Source organism: Durio zibethinus, chromosome 28, assembly GCF_047325235.1.
Source record: "Durio zibethinus cultivar Kanyao isolate XHJ-2024 chromosome 28, ASM4732523v1, whole genome shotgun sequence".
NCBI classification, from domain to species: domain Eukaryota; kingdom Viridiplantae; phylum Streptophyta; class Magnoliopsida; order Malvales; family Malvaceae; genus Durio; species Durio zibethinus.
Genome location: NC_143189.1, coordinates 3240503 through 3261135, shown reverse-complemented (window position 1 = coordinate 3261135; position 20633 = coordinate 3240503). Strand labels below are relative to the sequence as shown.

The following is a 20633-nucleotide window of genomic DNA, read 5'->3' as shown; positions in this document are numbered from 1 at the left end:
TTAATAAAGAAAAGAAAAAGAAAGTGTTTTAAAAATAAGAAAGGAAATATGTATCTGAATAATTAAAATTAATTAAAAAAATTCGTGAAAAGTAAATGATATAATTCATTATAATAATTTTTTTATTTATTACCTTTTTTTTCATAAAGGAACATATAATATATAAATATATTTTTATATTACTTAACTTGTATAAATAAATATATCTAAATAAAATTGATCATGTTTAATATAATAATATGTATTAGCCAATTATTGATTTCCTTTTAATTTTGTATTTAATTTAACCTTTTAATTTATTCCAATAATAATTTGATTTATTTTATTATTAAGATTTTAAAAAATTATAAAATATTTATAAACTGTGATGTTATATAAAATACTTATAAAAAAAATTTATTTTTGTAAAATGTGTTAATTATATAATCAAATCTAATATCATAATAAAAATATAAATATAATAACATTTTTATTCCTTTAAATTAAAAGGTTATCAAGACAAATGAAAGATTTTTCCATTTTCATTACTTTTCTTTATTTTCTTCCCCTCCATCAATCCAAATATAGTGTAAGTAATACCATTAGATCATATTTGATGAATAGGATGATAAATATGATAACATGAAAATCATTTTATATTATATTTATTTTGTATCTAATTAAAAAGGATATAATTATAAAGAGTATTATCATCATTTTAAGAAGATTCATTCCTTCCAAAATGAAGAAAATTAATTTGAATCTTTGAAGTTAAACTTATATATTTTATTATACCTTTAAAAATTATAATAATAATAATTTAAATTATATAAATTAAAAAAAATAATTTTAATCAATAAATAAATAATTTTATTTCAATCCTTACACACATTAAATATAAAATAAAATTACATTATTTAATTTATTATTATTTATAATATTATATTATTTTATTTTATCATAATTTTATGTACTAAACACATCTTTGATATTATTAACTTATTATTGCTGACATGAAAATTCTACCCAGGGCATCTGCTTCGGCTTCAGTCATTCACGACAAATCATCAGTAATTTTCTGTGACGTCGCAATCCTCCTTTCTGTAGTTTGGTTGGGTTATTAATTATGTTAAATGGCATTCTCAAAAAATATTACATAATTGTACGGTGTAAAGGTTTACAAATGATCAATATTATAGACGATGGAAGTTCACAATAAGAAATATTTTGCATTAGTATTAGATCTCGAATTTGTTTGGTGCCAAGACAACACATTCTAAGTCACAGGAATCTACATTTTCTTCAATGAATGACCAAAAAATTGACAAAAAGGAAACGATATATGGCAGTTTCCAATATTACAACAAAATATAAAAGAAAAAAAAAAAAAAAAAGGAAAGAAAGATTTCCTTCCTGCCGTATGCCTGCCCCCTATCAATGTCCCAAGGTGAAGCCAAGAATTTTAGTTTCAAATCAAGGACGATAATAGAGGGCATTTTTACTCGATCGTTGGAAACATCTGATTCAGAAGTTAGATTCGTAGACAGCTTCAAATTTATCTTATTTTGCTCCAACTATATATATTTTTTCGTATGTCCAATGTAAAAGTTCTGTCTAACTCATGAATCATGCTTTCTCAGGCCTGTAATCATGGAATCAATATATGCAGGTTAAGAACATAATAAATTCTGATAATCTTAAGCTCGGAAGAGGCTACGGTATGCAAGAAAAAGGTGTCCACGCATCATTTAGAATTCAGATAACTAGTTAATGCTTCATTGGAATTAGGAGCTTACGGTTGAACGAGGAATCTGAAGAAGAATGAGTGAGGTGAAGTACAAACACAGTGAAATGGCTACTCCAGCTATGAAATTATATAGCAACCGTCGGTTGTCTTTTGTGGGTATGAAAACTGACTTAAGTGTATTTGTCAATTCAAACAGGCGATGAGACATCTGCGGAAGCAAGACAACAGGGCAGGAAACTGAACAAATGAACATAATCAAAACTGTCGATAAAATATGGAAGTGAGGAGAAAATTTGCTTGCCAAGACATAAATGGCAGTTGTGAGCATGAAGTTTAGCAGTGGATATTCTGGGATAAAAGAAAGAAGCCACTTCGGTTGACCGTTAGGCATGTCTGATCTGCAGGTATGAAATGTAATTATAAGAATCTTATAGACCTGTAAATTTGTTACTCTTAAACTACTTCAGTGCTTTGTAGAATTACCATACTTTAAAAAGGATCCAGAGGCAGAACGAGATATCAAGGTTAACCTATTTCACTACCAGGCTATTTCTTAGATATCAGTTTGAGGAACAAATTAAAAAGACAAACTTTAATTGCTTGACAAACCTCAACCAGATATGAAATTGAGAAATGTAAGTCTCCAGAGTTATCTTGCCAAGCCACCTAAGAAGCACAAAAATGTAGCATAATTAAAGAAAGTGCAAATTAATGCCAGAAGCTTGTGAAAATGCATATCAATAATCCACTATCTTGTAAGTAGGGCTCAGATTGAATGAATTAGTTATAGTCCAGAAACATACGCAAAGAGAGTCAAAGAGTAACTCCGAAGCTGCTGAGTACAATTCCGCAAGCAAATGTAGACACTAGAATCACAAAGAAGCAGAGAAGATAATCAGATCCTGGAAATTGAACTAAAGTGATTCAATTTACAAGATATTCCATGTGCCTTCACATAAACTTCCTCAAGTTTTCAAGTAAATTAGAAAAAGAAATCCTTAATACGCACGTTATAGGAATCCATGATGTGTAGGGATGGTATTTGTTGTACGAAACCTTGTCCAGCTTGTAAATACATTCATACCACATATACCCAACCTGAAGAATTTAAGAAAATACAAAAACCATCCATCAAAAACCAATAAGCATAATAGTAATATAGCGATAAAAAGATCAGGCAACTTACAAATAAAGAAATTGCAACAATGCTTGCTTTGATTGAGAATTTTCTCTTAGTTTCATATTCCTCCAACTTTTCCATCCATTTCTCAACCTAAGATTTAAAACATTTCAAAGAGATTGTTACTTGTGCACCAATGGAACAAGACTTTCCGTGACTAAAAAATTTAACAACTTACATTGGGATGATAATAGGCATATATCATTCCAATTATCCATATATAGCGATCGAGACCAGATCTAAAATGCCACTCATGCAGTCGAGGGAGATCAGGTTTTGCAGGATCAGTGTACCCTGCCATTTGAAGGGAGAAAAAAAATGATATAAGCAAACAGCTACAACATATCCAACCCAAGAAGAATGAACTTGCTTTAAAATAAATATTAAAAATTAAATTCAACTAGGTTCATTCAAAAGTTAGGTAAAAATATTTGAAAGCAAGACGTTCCCAATTAAAATGCAATAAAATATATTAAAAGAAAATGATTTAGGAGCATATCAAGGGAGCTAAATATAATGAGAAGAACTTTCTAAGCTGAGAATTACTAGTAAGTTGATAAATCGAATAAAAAGTAGAGGAAAGAGGTAGGTAGCTTGCTGACCTAAAAGGAAAGCCAATGGACTCCAGAATATTTCAAAAACTCCAGGAATTTCCCAAATAAAGATAACTACGAGAAAGCATGCAAGAATTTTCACAGCCATCACTGATGGTATCTCATTGTACTTGCTGAAAATCCCAAGAGCTCCATACACCATCAGGGTGAAAAGTGTGTGCATTGGGCAGATGTAGTAAAGCATATAGTCATTGTTGAGAACAAAGCAGCAAAATGCCACAAAGAAATTGAGTCGCCACATCATCTGCATCAAATTGAAGTTACAGGAGGATCTCAGGTTTATTGATATGTATAAAATTATAAAGAACTACACAAATGGAATGCAGATTTGGCAATTACAGCCCATAGAGAATATTACCTGGGTAAAACGTGCTAAACTAAAATCCTTTCTAATATAATAGTATGAGAAGTTGCCAAATCCAGTCATCCAAACGTATGCAGCAATGAAGACACGTATTGCGTTATATATCTCCGTCGCAGCAAAGTAATGGTACATTAGAAATAGGACCTGTAAAAGCAAAAAGAGACATGTAAGTGAAGCTGACAAAACTTCTAGAAACCGTTTGGAAATAGTCAGTGGATAGCATGGATTCCATGGAACTGCAAACACAAACAATCCCATAAATCTGACAGGGATAAGAATTGGCCCGTGTAATAGTTTCACCATTTATAGAAATATTTTTATCAATATTACAATAAATTAACGAGAAAATAATATAAAAAAAAATCGAATGAACAACCGCTGAGATTAAAATTTTCATAAAACATTATCAAATCATAATTTAGGTAGCTATGACCAAATGGAAAAAGGTATTTTCGGGAGATAGGTATCACCTTCAACCTTTTCAGACATTTAAAAATAAAATTACCATATTGAGGAAAGTAAACACAAAAGAACATCAGGAAATATAATCTAAGTACCTCTTTTTAGAATTAGGTGTTTATAAGGTGCCTAAGCTCGAGTAGTTACTCCTTAACAGGTTACAAGTCTAACAATAAACACTCACCTGCATCCATCCTTTCCATTCTTCAGTCTGGTGCCTACTGAGGTATTGCATGGTCTTTCCAGAGAATGCCGATTTGTCATTATGTTTTGTCAAAGAAGTCATTGCTGAAACTATGATGAGAAGAGCGTAGAGGAAGAGGAAAAGGTCACGGTTGTATTTCTGTCAGGAAACACACATAAGAAATAATATAAAATAGATAAATAATTCCTTATAGTGTTCATCAACGTTTGATAACAAAGCATTAACCCTCAAGCTACCATCAATTTGCAAATATACAGCCACTTTAAACCATTTAAAGAGGGAAAAACTTAGCCATCAAACATTTCCAACCACAAGAGAAGAAAATAATTTCAGCCTTTCGGGCAATGTATGGTATTCCTGTCTATTGAACTATTAGCCAGAGGACATAGTGATCACAAACTGATTATTACAGAAAGATTAAATATCCCCCCAAAGTAGAGGACTCAAGGAAGGATGCAAGTACAAAGGGAAGAAATAAGGTTGTTTCTACAAAATATAATTCACCTAAAAGGAAAGTAACTAAGAAAAACAATGAGCTCCAAGGGTAATAGATGTAAAATTCACTTGAACGCCTCTTTCTGTCATTGTGAAGGGGAAAGGAATTAAGAAGAACAAGATGGACATGGATAAAAAGAAGGCACCAACATAACCAGAAAGCAGAAAAAAATATAATTACATATAAAAATGAAAATCAAGACCCTATTAGGAATGCAGATGCAACAGTATACTTGAGAAGCTTTTCCAAAAAAATCACAGATGAAATCATGAATAACAATTAGTAACACAAACAAGAAGTATAAAAGCACCTTGGTAGATTCTCCTAGGAAATTTGTGCGGTCACATATATAGAAGTACACCAGGATAGCCCCAACCTCAGCCCTGCATTTAATTGCATAGTTAAACATAAGAAGAAATAGAAAGCTGAAAAAAAAAAGTGTATTTCTGCATATGGCTAACATTGCTCTTAAAATTGGCCGATTTTCCAGTAGGAAAGTATCTTCCATAGTCAAAAACCTGGAAAATCATAAGAAGGAAATGGTAAGATAAGTGTGAGTACAATCATGGAAAACTCCAGAACAACATTGAAACTCAAAGAAAGCAACCTAATCAAGTTCGTTTTGATGGATGAACTATGGAATTTAGCAGATGCTGATCTTGTGAGACCTCCTTCAAGCAAAACAGCCCGGTCATCTTCTTTAATTGTCTCATCTCCTAATTCAACCAGATTATTGTCTGAATGGCTGCAAATTGAAACTCAGTCATCAGCATAAAAAATATTGAGGTAAATAACTCCAAAGAATAGTGATATAAGCCCTATCAAATTTGTGCACCCATGTTAACTCCTAAGAAAAACGATTTCTTACACTTTAGAATGAGATGCAGATTTCTTGTATTCTAGGAACTCTGAATATATCCATGCAATGAAAACTGGAATAACTCCTAAGAGAAAAGCCACCTGCAGCATAATAAAAAAGGCTTCATTAAGTATTTCAGGCAAAACTAGTGCATACAAGAAAACAAAACAAGCAGAAAATTGCAAAGAAAGATCAAATATTACATGTGTAAGAATAAGTGGCATAATTAAAGTTAGAATAGGGAAGTGAAATATACAGATATAGGCATGGTCAATGAACTTTAAAAGAAGAAAAACGAAACCCCAACTGCAAGTAGATGTTGAATGAATTAAAATACCATTCCCACATTATAACAAATGTAAATAAGTTATTTTCATCAAATATCAAGTAAAACTTCAAAAACTTTCCCAATACCATATTAGATTCCGTACATTATGAAGACAAGTATTATCACAACCATAATTCATTAGATTATCTACACTGTCACTAAGCTACAAGTCAGATCTCTTCACACATCACACTAGATTCCAATAACCATAAAAATTCTTAAATTCTTATAAAAATAAAAAATTTGCACTAATTCAAAGAGGGAAAATAAAATCAAACCTCCGAAGTAGCATCATTTTTGTTCGTCTATAATATATATATAAAAAATCATTTTCTACAAAAATTTATGAGATATGCATAAGCTTTAAGATTCTATAGAAAAAAAAAAGAAACATTTAATCTAAATAACGAAATAACGGAGTCCAAAATTAGTATATAGAAATCAATACTTGCAAAAACTACTAAAAATATTTTCAGCTCAAAAATCAAGCATTGTCCAAATTCATCCAAATTACAAAATCTCAAAACAAAATCTAAACTTAACCAAAAACATTGAATAAATAAAATGCAAAACCGTACTTGTCCAGGTGTAATTGGCCCAGAAACCACCATTTCTTTTCTGGATCAAACAATAACCTCCTCCAACTGTAAAAATTGCAACAGCACTGAATCAAATCAATCCAAAAAATATCCCAAATTAAGAGTAAAAACCAAAGAAGAGGAAAGAAATGGCTACCGAAGAAAGAGAAAAACAATGAGTAGAATAGAGAGAAGGTGCTCTGCTAGTACATGCTCATAGATACAATCCCCTAAAACAACAATTTCATTTTTAATAATAAAGAGCCAAATGGAAGATTCGGAAACGAAGGAGATTAAAGAGATAGAGATGTCTTAGCGGCTTGCTTGAAGAACAGAGAAAATGTTCAGATATGACGTCGTTTTCACTCTCCCAAACGGTTGTTGTTGCCGACGTGCTGTTGTTGGGGTTGGGTATTCTGGTTGCTATTTTGCTTTCAGTTTTGGGCGTGAATGGGACTTGCGAGATAGATCAGAAAATGAGAAATACAAGTTACTGACAATCAAGAAAAAAAAAAGAAAAAAAGAACAAAACAGTTAACTAATATAATACCTTATTATTACAATTAATTAGGACTACCGTTCTAATTAGAGGTTAGGTTTGGATTCTACGAACATCAATGTCCTATGTTTGAGCTCATTATATTATTAATTGTATCAAAATATCAATTTTAATAAAATTTATTAAATATAAGTTTTTTATTAAAATTTTTCAAAAATAATTATAATAATTTTTTTAATTACAATTATTATAACTTTTATAATTATTTTCAATTCTACCAAAACTAAAACTAATGTTATCAACCATCAAATCTAATTAAGTTTTGTACTTTCAATTTAAATTTCATAATTATTTATTATTATTTTTCTCCGAACTTCAATAATATTAAGATTCTTGCTAATGATGCAAGTCAACAAAAAGTTTGATGAATAATTATTTTATTTATTAAATTTAATAAATTATTATAAATAATATTTTAAAATTTATTAATTTAATAAATAAATTATAAATATAATAAAATTTATTCATACATAGAATTTTAGTAATTAACTTTTTTTTTTCAAATTAAAAAATTTACTATTTCTTCTTTTGTTTTTAAATACTTAAAACTTTTAAATTGTGAAAAAGGTTAAAAACGTATATTTTTTTAGAGGTTGCATCGCATGCTTGATACTTGCATTATTCTTAAGTGTTTTTTTTTTATTATTATTATTATTTTATAATTTTATGTAATATTTTAAGAGCATTCTTTTGGGAGAGTGGATCTGCTGTTAAAACTTAAAATAGACCGGCAACTCGTAGACCTTCATCCCGGCCCCTAAGACCTGTCCATTTTCTTTTGATTTCTTACTTTTTCAAAGTTTGATGAAATTTTGATTGTGATTGCTGTTATGTATGTCGTCTTGCAACGTGGCATAATATAACGAGTTAATATCATAAATAATTTTTAAATTAAATATGATAATTTAAAATATGAAATAAAAAATATAAAAATAATATAATTTAAATTTTTAATAATTATTATATATAAATTTAATAAAATAAAAAATATTATATATTTTTATGTCAATATAAATTTTGAAATGTAATTTTTATATAAAACTTGAAATAAATACATAAATTTTAATATTTTATATGATATAAATTACAAATTATTAGATTTACTTCAAACTATTATAAAAATATTAAATGTGATGTTTAAATTTTATAAATTTTTAATATAATTTTTAAATTATTAATCTGATAATTAATATAATAGTTGAAAGTTTAATAATTTTTTAGGTATTGATGTTAACCATAGTAAAGATACATATTACTTTAATTAATAAATTTATAATTTAAATATTATATTAAAAAATTTTAAAATTTAATTATTTTATTAAATATTTTATTGTAATTTAGATACTATTAATGACATTGACTCTAATATTATTTATGAACAGTCAAATTTGATTTGTGTAATTGACTTTTGATTTCAATTTGCAACCGTCCATCATAAATAGTTTACTTGGCACAATTGACCACTTTTATTACAATGTGCGTCAACTTATGGAAACTTTCCCTTTTTTTTTCTTTCTCCATCGTAGAAATGGTCATACTTTCTTGGTAGATGGGGACAGAATGGAATAGTTTTTTCCTTTGGCTGCATGCAAAAGTGCAGATTAAGGAACCCACCTAATCTTGTTTTTTTTTTTTTTTTTTTTGGATGTTTTAAATCAATTGATAAAAATAATTGCTTTTTTTTTTTCTTGCTCGACAATGGTCAAACTGGTTCATGATTGTATATTGTTTTAATATTGGTTTAGGTATGTGATTTGGTAATAGTATAATTGACAATCTAACAGAAATGATAACTGATGAAATACCAATTGGGATTTTGCAAATGATTTTCTGAGCCCAGACTCAAATTTTCTCTTCAAACTTTGTACTAACATCGGCCTCCCTCTCGGAAGTTGATTTAAATGACGTCGTATAACCATAAAACACATTTTTTAATAAATTAAAACTTGGGCTTTCAAATGACCTTAAATATAAAAACTTCAGCTTCTTGTTTGGTGTCTATTTAGGGCCTAGTTGCAAGCTGAAAATGATGGGCCGGTCCCTTAGCTTGACCCAATCAAATAATCCATTAACCCTCCTTCAAAGTAGACATGTTCATAATTTGGTTTTAACAGAATTAATCAACTTAATTGATTTAATTTTATTAATTAATTAGCTATCGAATTAATTTTGATCAATTATTAAAAATAATTTTAAGAAATTTTTTATTTTCAATTAATTCGATTCAAAAATTGAATTAATCGAAATATAATAAAACTTATGTATAAAATTAAAGATATATGAAATTTTTTATTTCATTTGTTTTACATATGAGAATATAAGAATTTAAAATATTTTTTATGTATTTTATTATTTAATTAATCAAAAAAATTAATAAAATTGACTGAATTGATTTTGGTCTATTAATTTTGAAATTAAAAAATTCGATTTTATATAATCCAATTCAAAATTAATTGAACAAATCGAATGAACATCCAAACTTCAAAATAATCTCTAAACTATATGAAAAACTATAAAATGTTTGAAAATCTATGGAATTAAGCATTTTAACATCTTTCAAAATGGATATTAACAGTATATTATAAAAATGTTAATATGGTCAATTATTAAATTGATTTGAAATTTTAAAATTTATTTCATTAATTTTTTTTTCTTATTGTACTATTCCAAAATCTCTTTTAACAAGCTTCTATTTATAGTCAAAACCTAGAAAGTCAGATTTTAATTTTGACAACGAACTCCATTAAACTAGATGGCAAAAAAAAGTTATTATTTTGATTTATTGATAAGATAAAGGTTTTGAATTCTTAAGACATCAAATTCAAGTTTCGTCATACGTGACGTCTAGTTTTATGTTGCATTTATTCAATGATATACCCATTATTCTTCATTGTTTTTGTCTATTTAATTAACTAATATTTTATATATGATCAAACATGGACAATCATCAGTTGCAAGACAGGAAAACTGACATTGGTTATTTAACATGGCCAGACTGCAGGTGAATTCAACAATTATATTGTTGAATTCTTTATCAATCAACAGATTATTTTAAGAGTATGAAAGGACAATGGCACATGCTATTATGCTAAGGCCTGTTGAAATGTTATTCTTAAAGTCGTATTATTACAAAATCTGTCTAATCTGCATATGATAAAAGTTACTCTAAGTCTTCTAGAACCATTAGTTTCTTACCTGAAGTGTTACTTTTTTTTTTTTTTTTGCCAATACTTGGTCATGTTTGATAAGACTAATTGTTGGGTAAATATCAAATTTTAGAGTTTTAAAAATGAAAAAAAAAATCTGGAAAAATAGTAGTAATTTAAAAAAAAGTATGGATTTATAACTTAATTGTATACTCTGTTTGGCAATTACTTGATTCATCCGGAAAATATCTTATTTAATTTGTTATTAATTTGGGTTTGTTAGGTGCATTTGATAACGACTGAAAAACATAAATTATGGTTTCATTCTTTTCTCAAATCTGTACTTACTTTTATCTAAATTCTTGACATGAACAAGCATTTCACTGTTCTTATATTTTTTAGGTGAGAAGAGGTTATCTTATTTCTGGATCAGAATATATCATAAATTTTAATGAAAATTTACATATTATCTATCAATATTGAGAACAAAAATCAATCAAAACGAAATATTTAATTCTTACCGACTCCATGTCGGTGAAAATATTTCCCCTTTGATTAATCAATGTTAAGCAAAGCAACAAACCATTTCTTAATGAACACTTAATTCTTCTATCTTGACTGCATGTGACTGAGGAATTTCTTTATATATATTCAACGCTTCGCTTCATTAGAGGAGCATAGGACCAGAGATTTTTCAGCTGTTTTCTTCCCTGGAATTTTGGTGACTTCAACACGAAACCAATGTCCCAATAATTTCGTTCAAGTCTTGACCGAAAAACGTGGCTCCTACGTCTCTCAAAAGTCTATTTTTACAATTGACTAATATTTAAAATCTAGGTAAGATGGGCACTCACCTTAAATTCAATTAATTAAACTATACAATACCAAGAATAATTTTCACTTATAATTTATAAAACTATGAATGTAAAAAAAAAAAAAAATCCAAATTCAGGGTTACTGTATAAAGTTTGTTTTTTATATAATGATAGAACAATTTTTTTAAGTCATGGTTTTAGGACTGTCAAACGTAAGTGAGTTTTAAAATCAAAATAAAAGAGAGGCGTCACCACAAATTTTTGTTAGGATGTGATTAGTCACCTAAAAATTTATCCTTTTAATAAAATTATAAAAACGGGTTTAAAGTTTATCAAAAAGATAAATTTCGATATACGAAAAATTAAGTTAGATCCGAGAGTTGGTTACGTGTGGAGAATGATTAGTACCCCTACAATACCTATAAATTGATACCATTTAATTTTACGTTATTTTTTATGTTGAATAAAAATAATTTTAATTTAAAATTGAACACTAATTTCCTTCATTTGGAAAAATAAAATTTTGCTAAAATTTTTATTTAGAAATATTGAAAAAATTTTTAAGTTAAAGAATTATCTTAAAATTCTCTAACATCTAGCCAGAATTTAAAATAACTCTTTTTTGCTTAAAATTTAACACAATAATCCTTAAAATGAAATAACAATCTTTATAGAAAATAATTGTTAGTGACTCTCTAGCATCTAGACAGAGTACCAAGAATTATTTCTTTCGGAATGTTATTTTTATTTTATTTTATAATATCATAATTTTTTTTAAAGTATTATTCTTTTTTATTTATAAAATATTTTATCATCAAATAGTAAATGAAAATTAAAAATAGAATAATACAAATAATTACCAATGATAACACGCTGACAGATGTATGCTAATGAATGTTATGTGGAATGAGATGTAATTTTAAAGTTAGGTTCTTAAGTATAATGAAACCACCCCCACTCTCCAACATTTAGGCAGAGTTTAGGTGTCACTGTTTATATTTAAGATCCAAATTTATTATTATACTTTTTAGACAGAGTTTAGGTGTCACTGTTTATTTTAAGATCTCAATTTATTATTATACTTTTTATTTATTAATCTTATTATTAATGTGAATTAAGAACTCGTGTGAAAAATTTAATGAAATGGAGTTTCCTAAATACTCCATCATTTAGGTAACATTCGGGAACAAACTATTTTATATGAAATTTTCGCACGTATCCTTAAGATTTTGAAATAGATTTAGGGTAAAGGTTTAAGGTTTAAGTTTGAAGTTTAATTAAAACACAAACATCTCTAAAAATTTCAGAGCAAGTTCAATTTTCTATAATTTTTGAAAATCAATAAAAAATTTCTTATATATTTCATTTTTTTTGAAAATTTATTAATAATAATTCCCCAACATCTAGGCGAAATTATTTTTTAAGAATATGTTTTATTCCCTCCAATATCTAAGCAGGAAAATAATCAAAAGTATTATTATTATTCTTTTTTAAGCATTTTTAATATATATTTTAATTATTATCTTATTTTAATTATTATTTATTATTATTAAAAATAATTAGATATTTATCCTAATAAATTTAAATATTTTTATCATGCATAAATATAAAAACTTAAAATAACAAAAATAATAATATATATAAAAAAAATTTGAAAATTAAAAAAAAATTTTTTTTACCTGAACCGAATCGATTAACGGTCTGGTCAACGCTGATTTGGATCGATTTGATCAGTTCGACGGTTCAATAAGCGGTTCGGACCAGTTCAACCGGTTCACTGATGGTTCGTCGGAACCAGCTGAAAGGTGGCTGAGGCAGGTTGGCGGGTCGATTTACGTGAATCTTGGGTCGGGTTCAATCCACGCGCGAATCCTCTTACGCTTGAAACAGCTTCGTTTTGGCTCTATGCTCAAAACGATGTCGTTTTGCTTTTATGTTTTCTTTATAAAAGTCAGCCTTTTTTTTTTCCAGTACACTTTTTTGTTTCAGAGGAAAAAAAAAAGGGAAAGAGGGCTCTAGGAGAGGTCTGGTGCTCTCGTCGTCCGACAGCTGGAGCACTGCGTCGGTCGCCGCCTAGTCCACCGTCGGCGGTGGTCGTCAGTGGCCGTAAACTTCAAAAGTGATCAAGAGGTTCTATTCAACCTCCTGAGCTCTGATTTGATGCTCTTTTCATCGAAAATGGCCTTAATTCGCATAGATCGGATTTTGAAGTTTTCGATATTCTTTTCTTTCTCTTTTTTTTTTTTCGAAAGCTAACTGATACCATTCTTCTTAGTGCAGGTGACTCGGCGCTGGGTTCCTCCCTGCGGAGAGGACTGTGTTTTGTTTTTTTGTTTTTTGTATTTTCGTAGATCTGTTTGAGTATTTAGAGGGTGTTTGGTTTGAGTTTTTTTTGTATCTGAGAGATTTTTTTGGTGGTGGCTATTGGTTTGAGTGTGCATTTTTTTTGGTGTTCTAGTGAGAGGATCTCCAACCATTTTAGAGGAGGGAGATCAAGTATTTTATAAGGTTAGAAATGGTGGTTACGTGTGCTGATGGAGTGAAGGGACTGGATGAGGAGGTGGTATGATAGCTGGAATAGTGGCAGGACGTGGGTGGCCAGCGGTGCTGTGTACGGCACCCGCTGGCACCAACCCTTTCCATTTTGTTTCTTATGTTTGGATTTTTCGTTTGTCTTTCTTTTTTTCTTTTTCTTTTTTTTTTATTTAAAAATTTAAAAATTTAATTTTTTTAATTAATTAATTTTTTACTATAAAAAATGTAGACCCGGACAAAATCCGGTGTCTACAAGTCTGAGTTTAAAATTTATCATATGTTTTTTTTAATTATTTTAATTTTTTAATACAAAAATATATTTAAAATTTTCAATTTAGCTAGATGTGATAATTTCTTAGCTATAAATAATCGAGAAGGACTTAGATAAAATTTCTTGGGTGAAGTTTATAAAATATTCTACTAGAAACTATTAATAAAAATTAAATTCAAAAATTAAATTTGATAGATTAAAAAATTTCGTTACATAGATTATATGTGTAAAATTTTTAAAAATTTTAATAAATTTTAATATATAGTTTTAGATAGATATTTTTAATAAAAATATTGATAAAATTTTTATCTTTAAATAAGTATCGATTAAATTTGAATTATAAATAATTTTTTTAATTTTTTTTTTTACATATTATTAATATTCAACTTGAATTCTATCAATTTATCTATTTAGATTTTTATTAAAATTTTTATTAAACCATTTTTTTAAAAAAATTTTTCACAACTTCACCTAAAAATCTTTACATGTAAGTTTGGTTATATAAAGGATGTTAGGCCAGTTGCCATGACACCCTCAAATTTTGGTTGGGAAACTACCTCCTTATTAGATATGAACTTCGAACAAGGATTCTGTCTATTCAGACAGGATGGCTCATAATTACAAAGTCCAAAAATAAGGAGGAGAAAATTTAGTGTCCATCGAAACGGAAGTCAAATTTATCTTTTCATGCAAGTTTGTATATATTCAACAGTGCAAGTTGCTTGGAAGGGTCCATGATCACTTGATCACTTTGGAAAGTTCAAACCCGATTTTGCTTATTCAGAGTTCAGATCATAAACTAGCTAGCTCAAGAAAAGTACTAAAGGAAATTTATAATCGCATTCTTCATTAATAATTCCATCAAGGATGATGATAAACAAAGCAAATCCTCTCAAAACTAGGTTTTTTTCCTTCAAAATCAACTATGATCACCCTCAGCCGTCTACTATCAAAGAAGCATTTTTCACTAAATGCATATGGCAACTCAACCAAGTTTTCAAGTGCAAAGAAAAGCATATTCCCACTCCCATCTAGTCCTTGATGTTAGGCCTTTTCAGATCCGTAACTGAAGAATAATTCTTAGGCTCTAGAGAAGTTATATGAAATATATATGTATATACAAGGAGTAAAAGATGTAGAAGAGACTCATGGTTCTTGCTTAAGGAACCTGGAAGGAACCATGTCTTGAAGAAGTCCATAGTCAGGAACCTGATGGTAGTGGTACTGCTGAAAAGGGCTAAAGTTTTCCGCAAACATTGAATCTGTACCAGCTTGGCTATAATTCATGTGATGAGGCATCTGCATAAACAATCCGTGCGGGAAGCCTGGCCCCGCCTGTGGCGATGGCGTTAACATGGAAGGTGGGAATAGCCCTGCTGCGCTTCCTCTCAGTGTTGTGGGAAGTGGGTGGTTGTGTTGACCCTCGTATGTTGTGATCACAATTGATGGATCCTGGAATGACCTCTCAACCCTTTTCTTGACTGTACACTTCTGAGTAGTGCACCTATAGTAGCTTCTGAATTGATAAATCAGAAATATGTCGATTAGCAAAGCAGGATTAGAAAATTAAGATTAAGGTAGCCGGAAATATTTGTTCTAGGAAGAAACTCTAGATCCAGTCGTATATAGGGAATTGGCTAAGGAATAAAAAAGTTCCAGACTTTCAGTAACTTGCAAAAACAATTACACAAACCCATCAAAGTTATTAGTTACTTACACCTTAAGTTTCATATATTGACTCATCTTTGTAGTCAAAAAAGAGGGCGAAAAGATAATGCAAGCACACCGAAAACCCTTAATCCAGGTTTCAGACATGGTTTTTGTATATAGTTTATTTGATTGTACAGAATAATAGAAGATAATTAGATTATTTCAATATTTGTTTGGTTGTAATTGTTTAAGATAGGAAAAACGAACCTTGGAAATGGGCTGTTCTTCACAGCCTTTTGTCCATATTTTCTCCATCTATACCCGTCTTCTAGATTATCAACTTCACTTTTAGTCATGAAAGCAAATCGTGGTTCTTTTTGCTTTTTCTCTTCTTTCTTTTTTGCCTTGTTGCTGTTAGATAAAATAAACACAACCAGTTACACCCCAGATGCTTATATATTAGAGTGATAATCATGGATTAATTAGCAATATGGAGAAAATTAAAGAGAAAAACTTAGTTACCCTTTCTTAGAGCTTTCTCCTCCATCTTCCGATCCTTTTGGCTGCCTATCTTTCTTACTCTTGTCTGAATCTTCTTCACAACCAGCCTCGCTTGAGGAAGAAGAAATAGAAGAATTAGGAGTTGTCACAACTTCACTAGTATTATTGCCTCCTAAATCCCCTGCACCAACCTGGTGCTTCGTCGTCTGATTGCAGCCTTCGACTGAAGAAAACACTTCAGAGGATGAAGGTGACAAACCAAAGGCTTTTTCAAGTGAACCATAGTCCATGGAACTACTATGTAAACAATCAGTGAAACTCATGTATGAAGGATCAACTGATGATGCTGAAACCCTATACATGTCAGCTGTTTCACCAACACTTTGCTGGTTATCGTTGTGGAATGTACTTGCACGGTAGTAGAAGTCTCTAAATTCATGATCCGACATGGAGAAAGAACAACGGAACAAAGAATAAGCAATATGGGAGAGAGAAAACTTAAATTTATGATCTGGGTCTCAAATATTTGTTTTGGTTTTGGACTTTCAGGGTTTCATGACATCTCTTTTTATGTTGTTTGAGTTATATATACAGATCTTGCTGAAGACAGAGAGAGAAAGAGTCTTTAGCTTTGAATAGGACTTTTGTTTGATTGCCAGTTTATAAAGATGGTTGAGAAAACACCATCCAATGAGGAGAGCAAAAAGTGGCTTCTAGTATGGAAACATTTCCCTACCCTTGCTACCAAGTTTCATGTTCTGTACAATAATAGAAAAAAGGTTCAATTAAATGACAAAAGGATGAGATATGGGATTTTTATAATCTATTTAGATGAGTTGTGAGATTAATTTTAATGAAATTGAAAAAAAGAGATATAAATTATTATAATTGTGATTAAAAAAAATTTACATAGAATTTGAAAATTTTAATAAAAAATTTGTATTATATTTGATCAAATGCATCTTATTAAATTATCATTTAGATTTTATTGATAATTTTTGAAAGTTAATTACATCTCATTGGAAGTATAATTGGATCCAAATTCACCCTAAGACAAAGGTAAAAAACACTACATTAAAATCTAAATGATGAGTATAGATTACATACTGTTTTACAAGTATCATGCATATATTTTAGTCAAAAAGGAGGAGACGCGCTAGAAGGGAGCGTGGGGAGTGGAGGTGAAGTCAGCGAAGACTACCAGCAACAGGTTATAGTAAAAGAATGCCTTTTTAGGAGGATGATGAAGGAGATGGAATAGGCTGAGAAGTGAGAGAGACGATAGAAGAGAAAAAATGCGGTCAAATATTCAAACTTGAAAAACTATTAATACTTTTTGGAAAATTAGGCTTACACGTGGCACTTTGGCACCGTCATTTGACCGTAGCAGACACCCCCTCTCGGCACGTGGGATAGACCCTTTGCTGCTTTTGCTGATGCCCACACCACGTCACCGGCTCCTTCCTTCTTTCCTATTGCTTTCCGTTTTAGCCCGTTTCTCTAGTCTCCCACGTTTTCAACTCCCATGTCTTGAGTTCTTCACACATTTTTGTCTTGACCAACAAACATCAAGGGTTCAGTATAATCTATTCTCTAATAGTTGAAAGGGAAAATATAATTAAATTTAATTCAATTAATTTATAAAATTATTTTCAAAAATAATATTTAATAAATTTAAATTTTAAATTTCAATACTTATAATATTTTTATCTTAAATTATATTTTTTTATAAAAAAATTAAACATAGCACTCCTTTTAAAAAAAATGAGTATATAAACTAATAAAGTTTTTATTAGGATTTATGAAAATTTGGGACATAACTGTAATACAATTTGACTTTATATCTTTCAGTCAATGAAATATTGGAAGAAAATTCGAACTAAGTAATAATTACTTAAATTAATAAAAAAAATTCGAAAATCAGTCGTTTGGAACCGAAAATCGGGTAGAGTGGATCAAATCAAAAATATTTTTGAAGGTGAGGGATTAATGTTGTTATGAAGATAGTATTTATGAAGAGTTGTTGCCGAATTTGTCTTTAAGACCGTCGTTTATGCAATTGATATATTGCATTGCTGTGCCAAGAAAAACTAAGTAGTTCACCTGTAACCATCCCATTGATGTTTACTAATAGCTACTTGTTTCTATGCCTAATTGATCCGCAGCCTGACATTCCTCTCGAACTACTTCTCTCATTTTCATTCCCTTTAAGTGAATTTAGCTTTACAATATCTTTAAATTTATTTATCCGAACATTTAACTCAATAATTGATACATATTTTTAATTTTTTTTTCAAAAAATTGTATTTGAATTTCAATTCAAATAAAATAAAAAAAAATAAAAAACCTTGACATTCATATATATCTTGAACAAAGATAAAGAAATTTAATCCATTTTTTTGCCATTTCAAAATAATTATATGACATGATTAATCGATTCATATAAATTTTTTTTCTTAAAAAAGAGTTCGAAAGATAACATATTTTGGCTTGTTGGCTTATGGTAAAGTTTCTTGTAATATCAAATGCAAAAGAAAAGATTAAATGTTAATTGGTCAGAGACATCAAAATTTTGGAAAAAAAAATTCAAAAGCCTAAAGTTGCTAAATATTAGTGTTTAATTTTATATTTTGAATCGTCATTTTATAAGTATAAACGACATAATTACATGTGTCAAAATTTAAAATCAACATCACCAATTCGAATGACGTAATACTCGAATTAATTTTATATATTTTAAGCATCAAAATAATATATATGTGTACTTATTTTTTTGTAAATTTAATATATAATGTAAAAGCCTTTTATTATTATTAAAGATTATTCAAATGAGATTATGATCTCAACTTATAAATTATTTAAAAGCTTTCTTTTATAAATTTAAATTTTAATACAATACAATGATTTTTCATAAATTTAAAATTTAAATTTATACATATATTTTTATTTAATGATTAAAAATATTTAAAAAAAATAAAAAATTTGATTTCGAACCAAATTTTTTTTTTTTATCCTTACTTTATCTTACTAATGTAACTATATATATATATATATAATCACTTTATTTTTTTGAAATTTGTAAAAGAAACTTTCTCTCATTCCTAGGAAAAAATTAATTAATTAAAAAAAGGTATGAATATTAAAGATGTTGAAACAATATTGGTTAACGGATATGTACATGGCATGCCGTAATTTATGGCTAATTGTTTGCGTAAATATGAACCTTATTAAGCTGCCGCTGTCATAGCCCACAAGGTTCATAGAACAAAATAATAATAATAATAAATCTAATATAAGTTTTTTTTTTTTAAATAATAAAGAAAGAAATAATTTTCTAATATAGCTTTCAATTTAATTTGAATAGAAAATTAGACCATTGACTCGTTCCTCTTTCTTTCTATCTTTTTCTTGGTTTTGGTGCGTTTATTATTGCATATTGATAGGGTGAAGGTGCATTTTCTAAATTTAAAATGCAAATGGACTGACATGGTTCTATCCACTTCTTAAATGTTAATTGCCGAGTAACAAAATTATAAATTATTTTTAATAACTTTATTTAATTAGCTGATATCAGAAAAAGAGGAAGTTATTTATGCATGACATGACAGCCACCAAATTTCAGGTTTTTTTTTTTTTAATAAATTTTATTATACAATATTTATGTTTCATGATCAAAGCAAATCCATCATTGTCATTTAAAATAAAATAAAAAAAGAGACTAAATCTTACTTAATTAAAAAATCAATCATAAGATTCCATCATAAAACTTCCTGTTCAATGTGGTGAAAATTCTTCTATCCATCTCGTACATGGATTTCAAATCAAAATTTTTTTCATTTACATCATAATATCACTGTTTATTAATGACAATCGATGCAACTAATATTATTGTTCAATGAAATTGAGATTTCCGGTTGGGAATATGCTGAAGTTACAAATAAAGGTTTTTGTTTCCAAATTACTTGTTTATATTTATACTTAAGAAGGGTGACAAGTAGGCTGTCTTGGGTGAAAAAAAAAAGGCTAAAATAATTAAAAAAAGTTTTAAATTTTATAACTTTACTTAAATAAATTTTTAATTTTTAATTTACACTTAAATAAACTTTTAATTTTTAATTTGTATTTAAATAAAATTTTTAATTTTTAATTTATTTTTACATAAGTTTTTAATATAAATTGTTTTTTTATGTGAAATAAGGATTTATTTAAATGTAAATCAAAATATAAGGATTTATTTGAATATAATAAAAATATCAAAACTTATTTTAAAAATATAAATAATTTTAATTTTTTAAAAAATATTATTAAACATCTAACTTAAAAACAATTGATAATAAATGAATGAGC

General features: G+C 28.5%; 2 protein-coding genes across 5 annotated transcripts; both read right to left on the bottom strand.

Annotated features, from left to right (window-relative positions):
* Nucleotides 1-1188: 1188 nt before the first annotated feature.
* LOC111280934 (protein REDUCED WALL ACETYLATION 3-like) lies at nt 1189-7311 on the bottom strand. Of its 4 annotated transcripts, XM_089757017.1 has the most exons (18): nt 7134-7311; nt 6967-7039; nt 6810-6875; nt 5913-6004; nt 5652-5789; nt 5506-5562; nt 5355-5427; nt 4528-4686; nt 3879-4028; nt 3509-3764; nt 3085-3200; nt 2913-2999; nt 2736-2824; nt 2530-2592; nt 2336-2392; nt 2028-2124; nt 1776-1934; nt 1189-1621 (listed from the first exon to the last, which is right to left on the bottom strand). In XM_089757017.1, the coding sequence occupies exons 3-18, from the start codon at nt 6840-6842 to the stop codon at nt 1616-1618; spliced, it is 1632 nt and encodes a 543-aa protein (XP_089613143.1). In that variant the 5' UTR covers nt 6843-6875; nt 6967-7039; nt 7134-7311; the 3' UTR covers nt 1189-1615. The 4 variants fall into 4 exon arrangements, 2 of the variants coding, with proteins under 2 accessions (XP_089613143.1, XP_022724213.2); XM_022868478.2 differs by having other exon boundaries at nt 6967-7311; XR_016335022.1 differs by lacking the exon at nt 1189-1621 and having other exon boundaries at nt 1906-1934; nt 2215-2392; nt 6967-7261.
* A 7642-nt stretch (nt 7312-14953) lies between these two features.
* Nucleotides 14954-16750, bottom strand: LOC111280721 (WRKY transcription factor 28-like). Its single transcript, XM_022868149.2, has 3 exons — nt 16308-16750; nt 16053-16196; nt 14954-15651 (listed from the first exon to the last, which is right to left on the bottom strand). Exons 1-3 carry the CDS (start codon nt 16733-16735, stop codon nt 15282-15284), a joined length of 942 nt encoding a protein of 313 aa, XP_022723884.1. The 5' UTR covers nt 16736-16750; the 3' UTR covers nt 14954-15281.
* Nucleotides 16751-20633: the final 3883 nt, after the last annotated feature.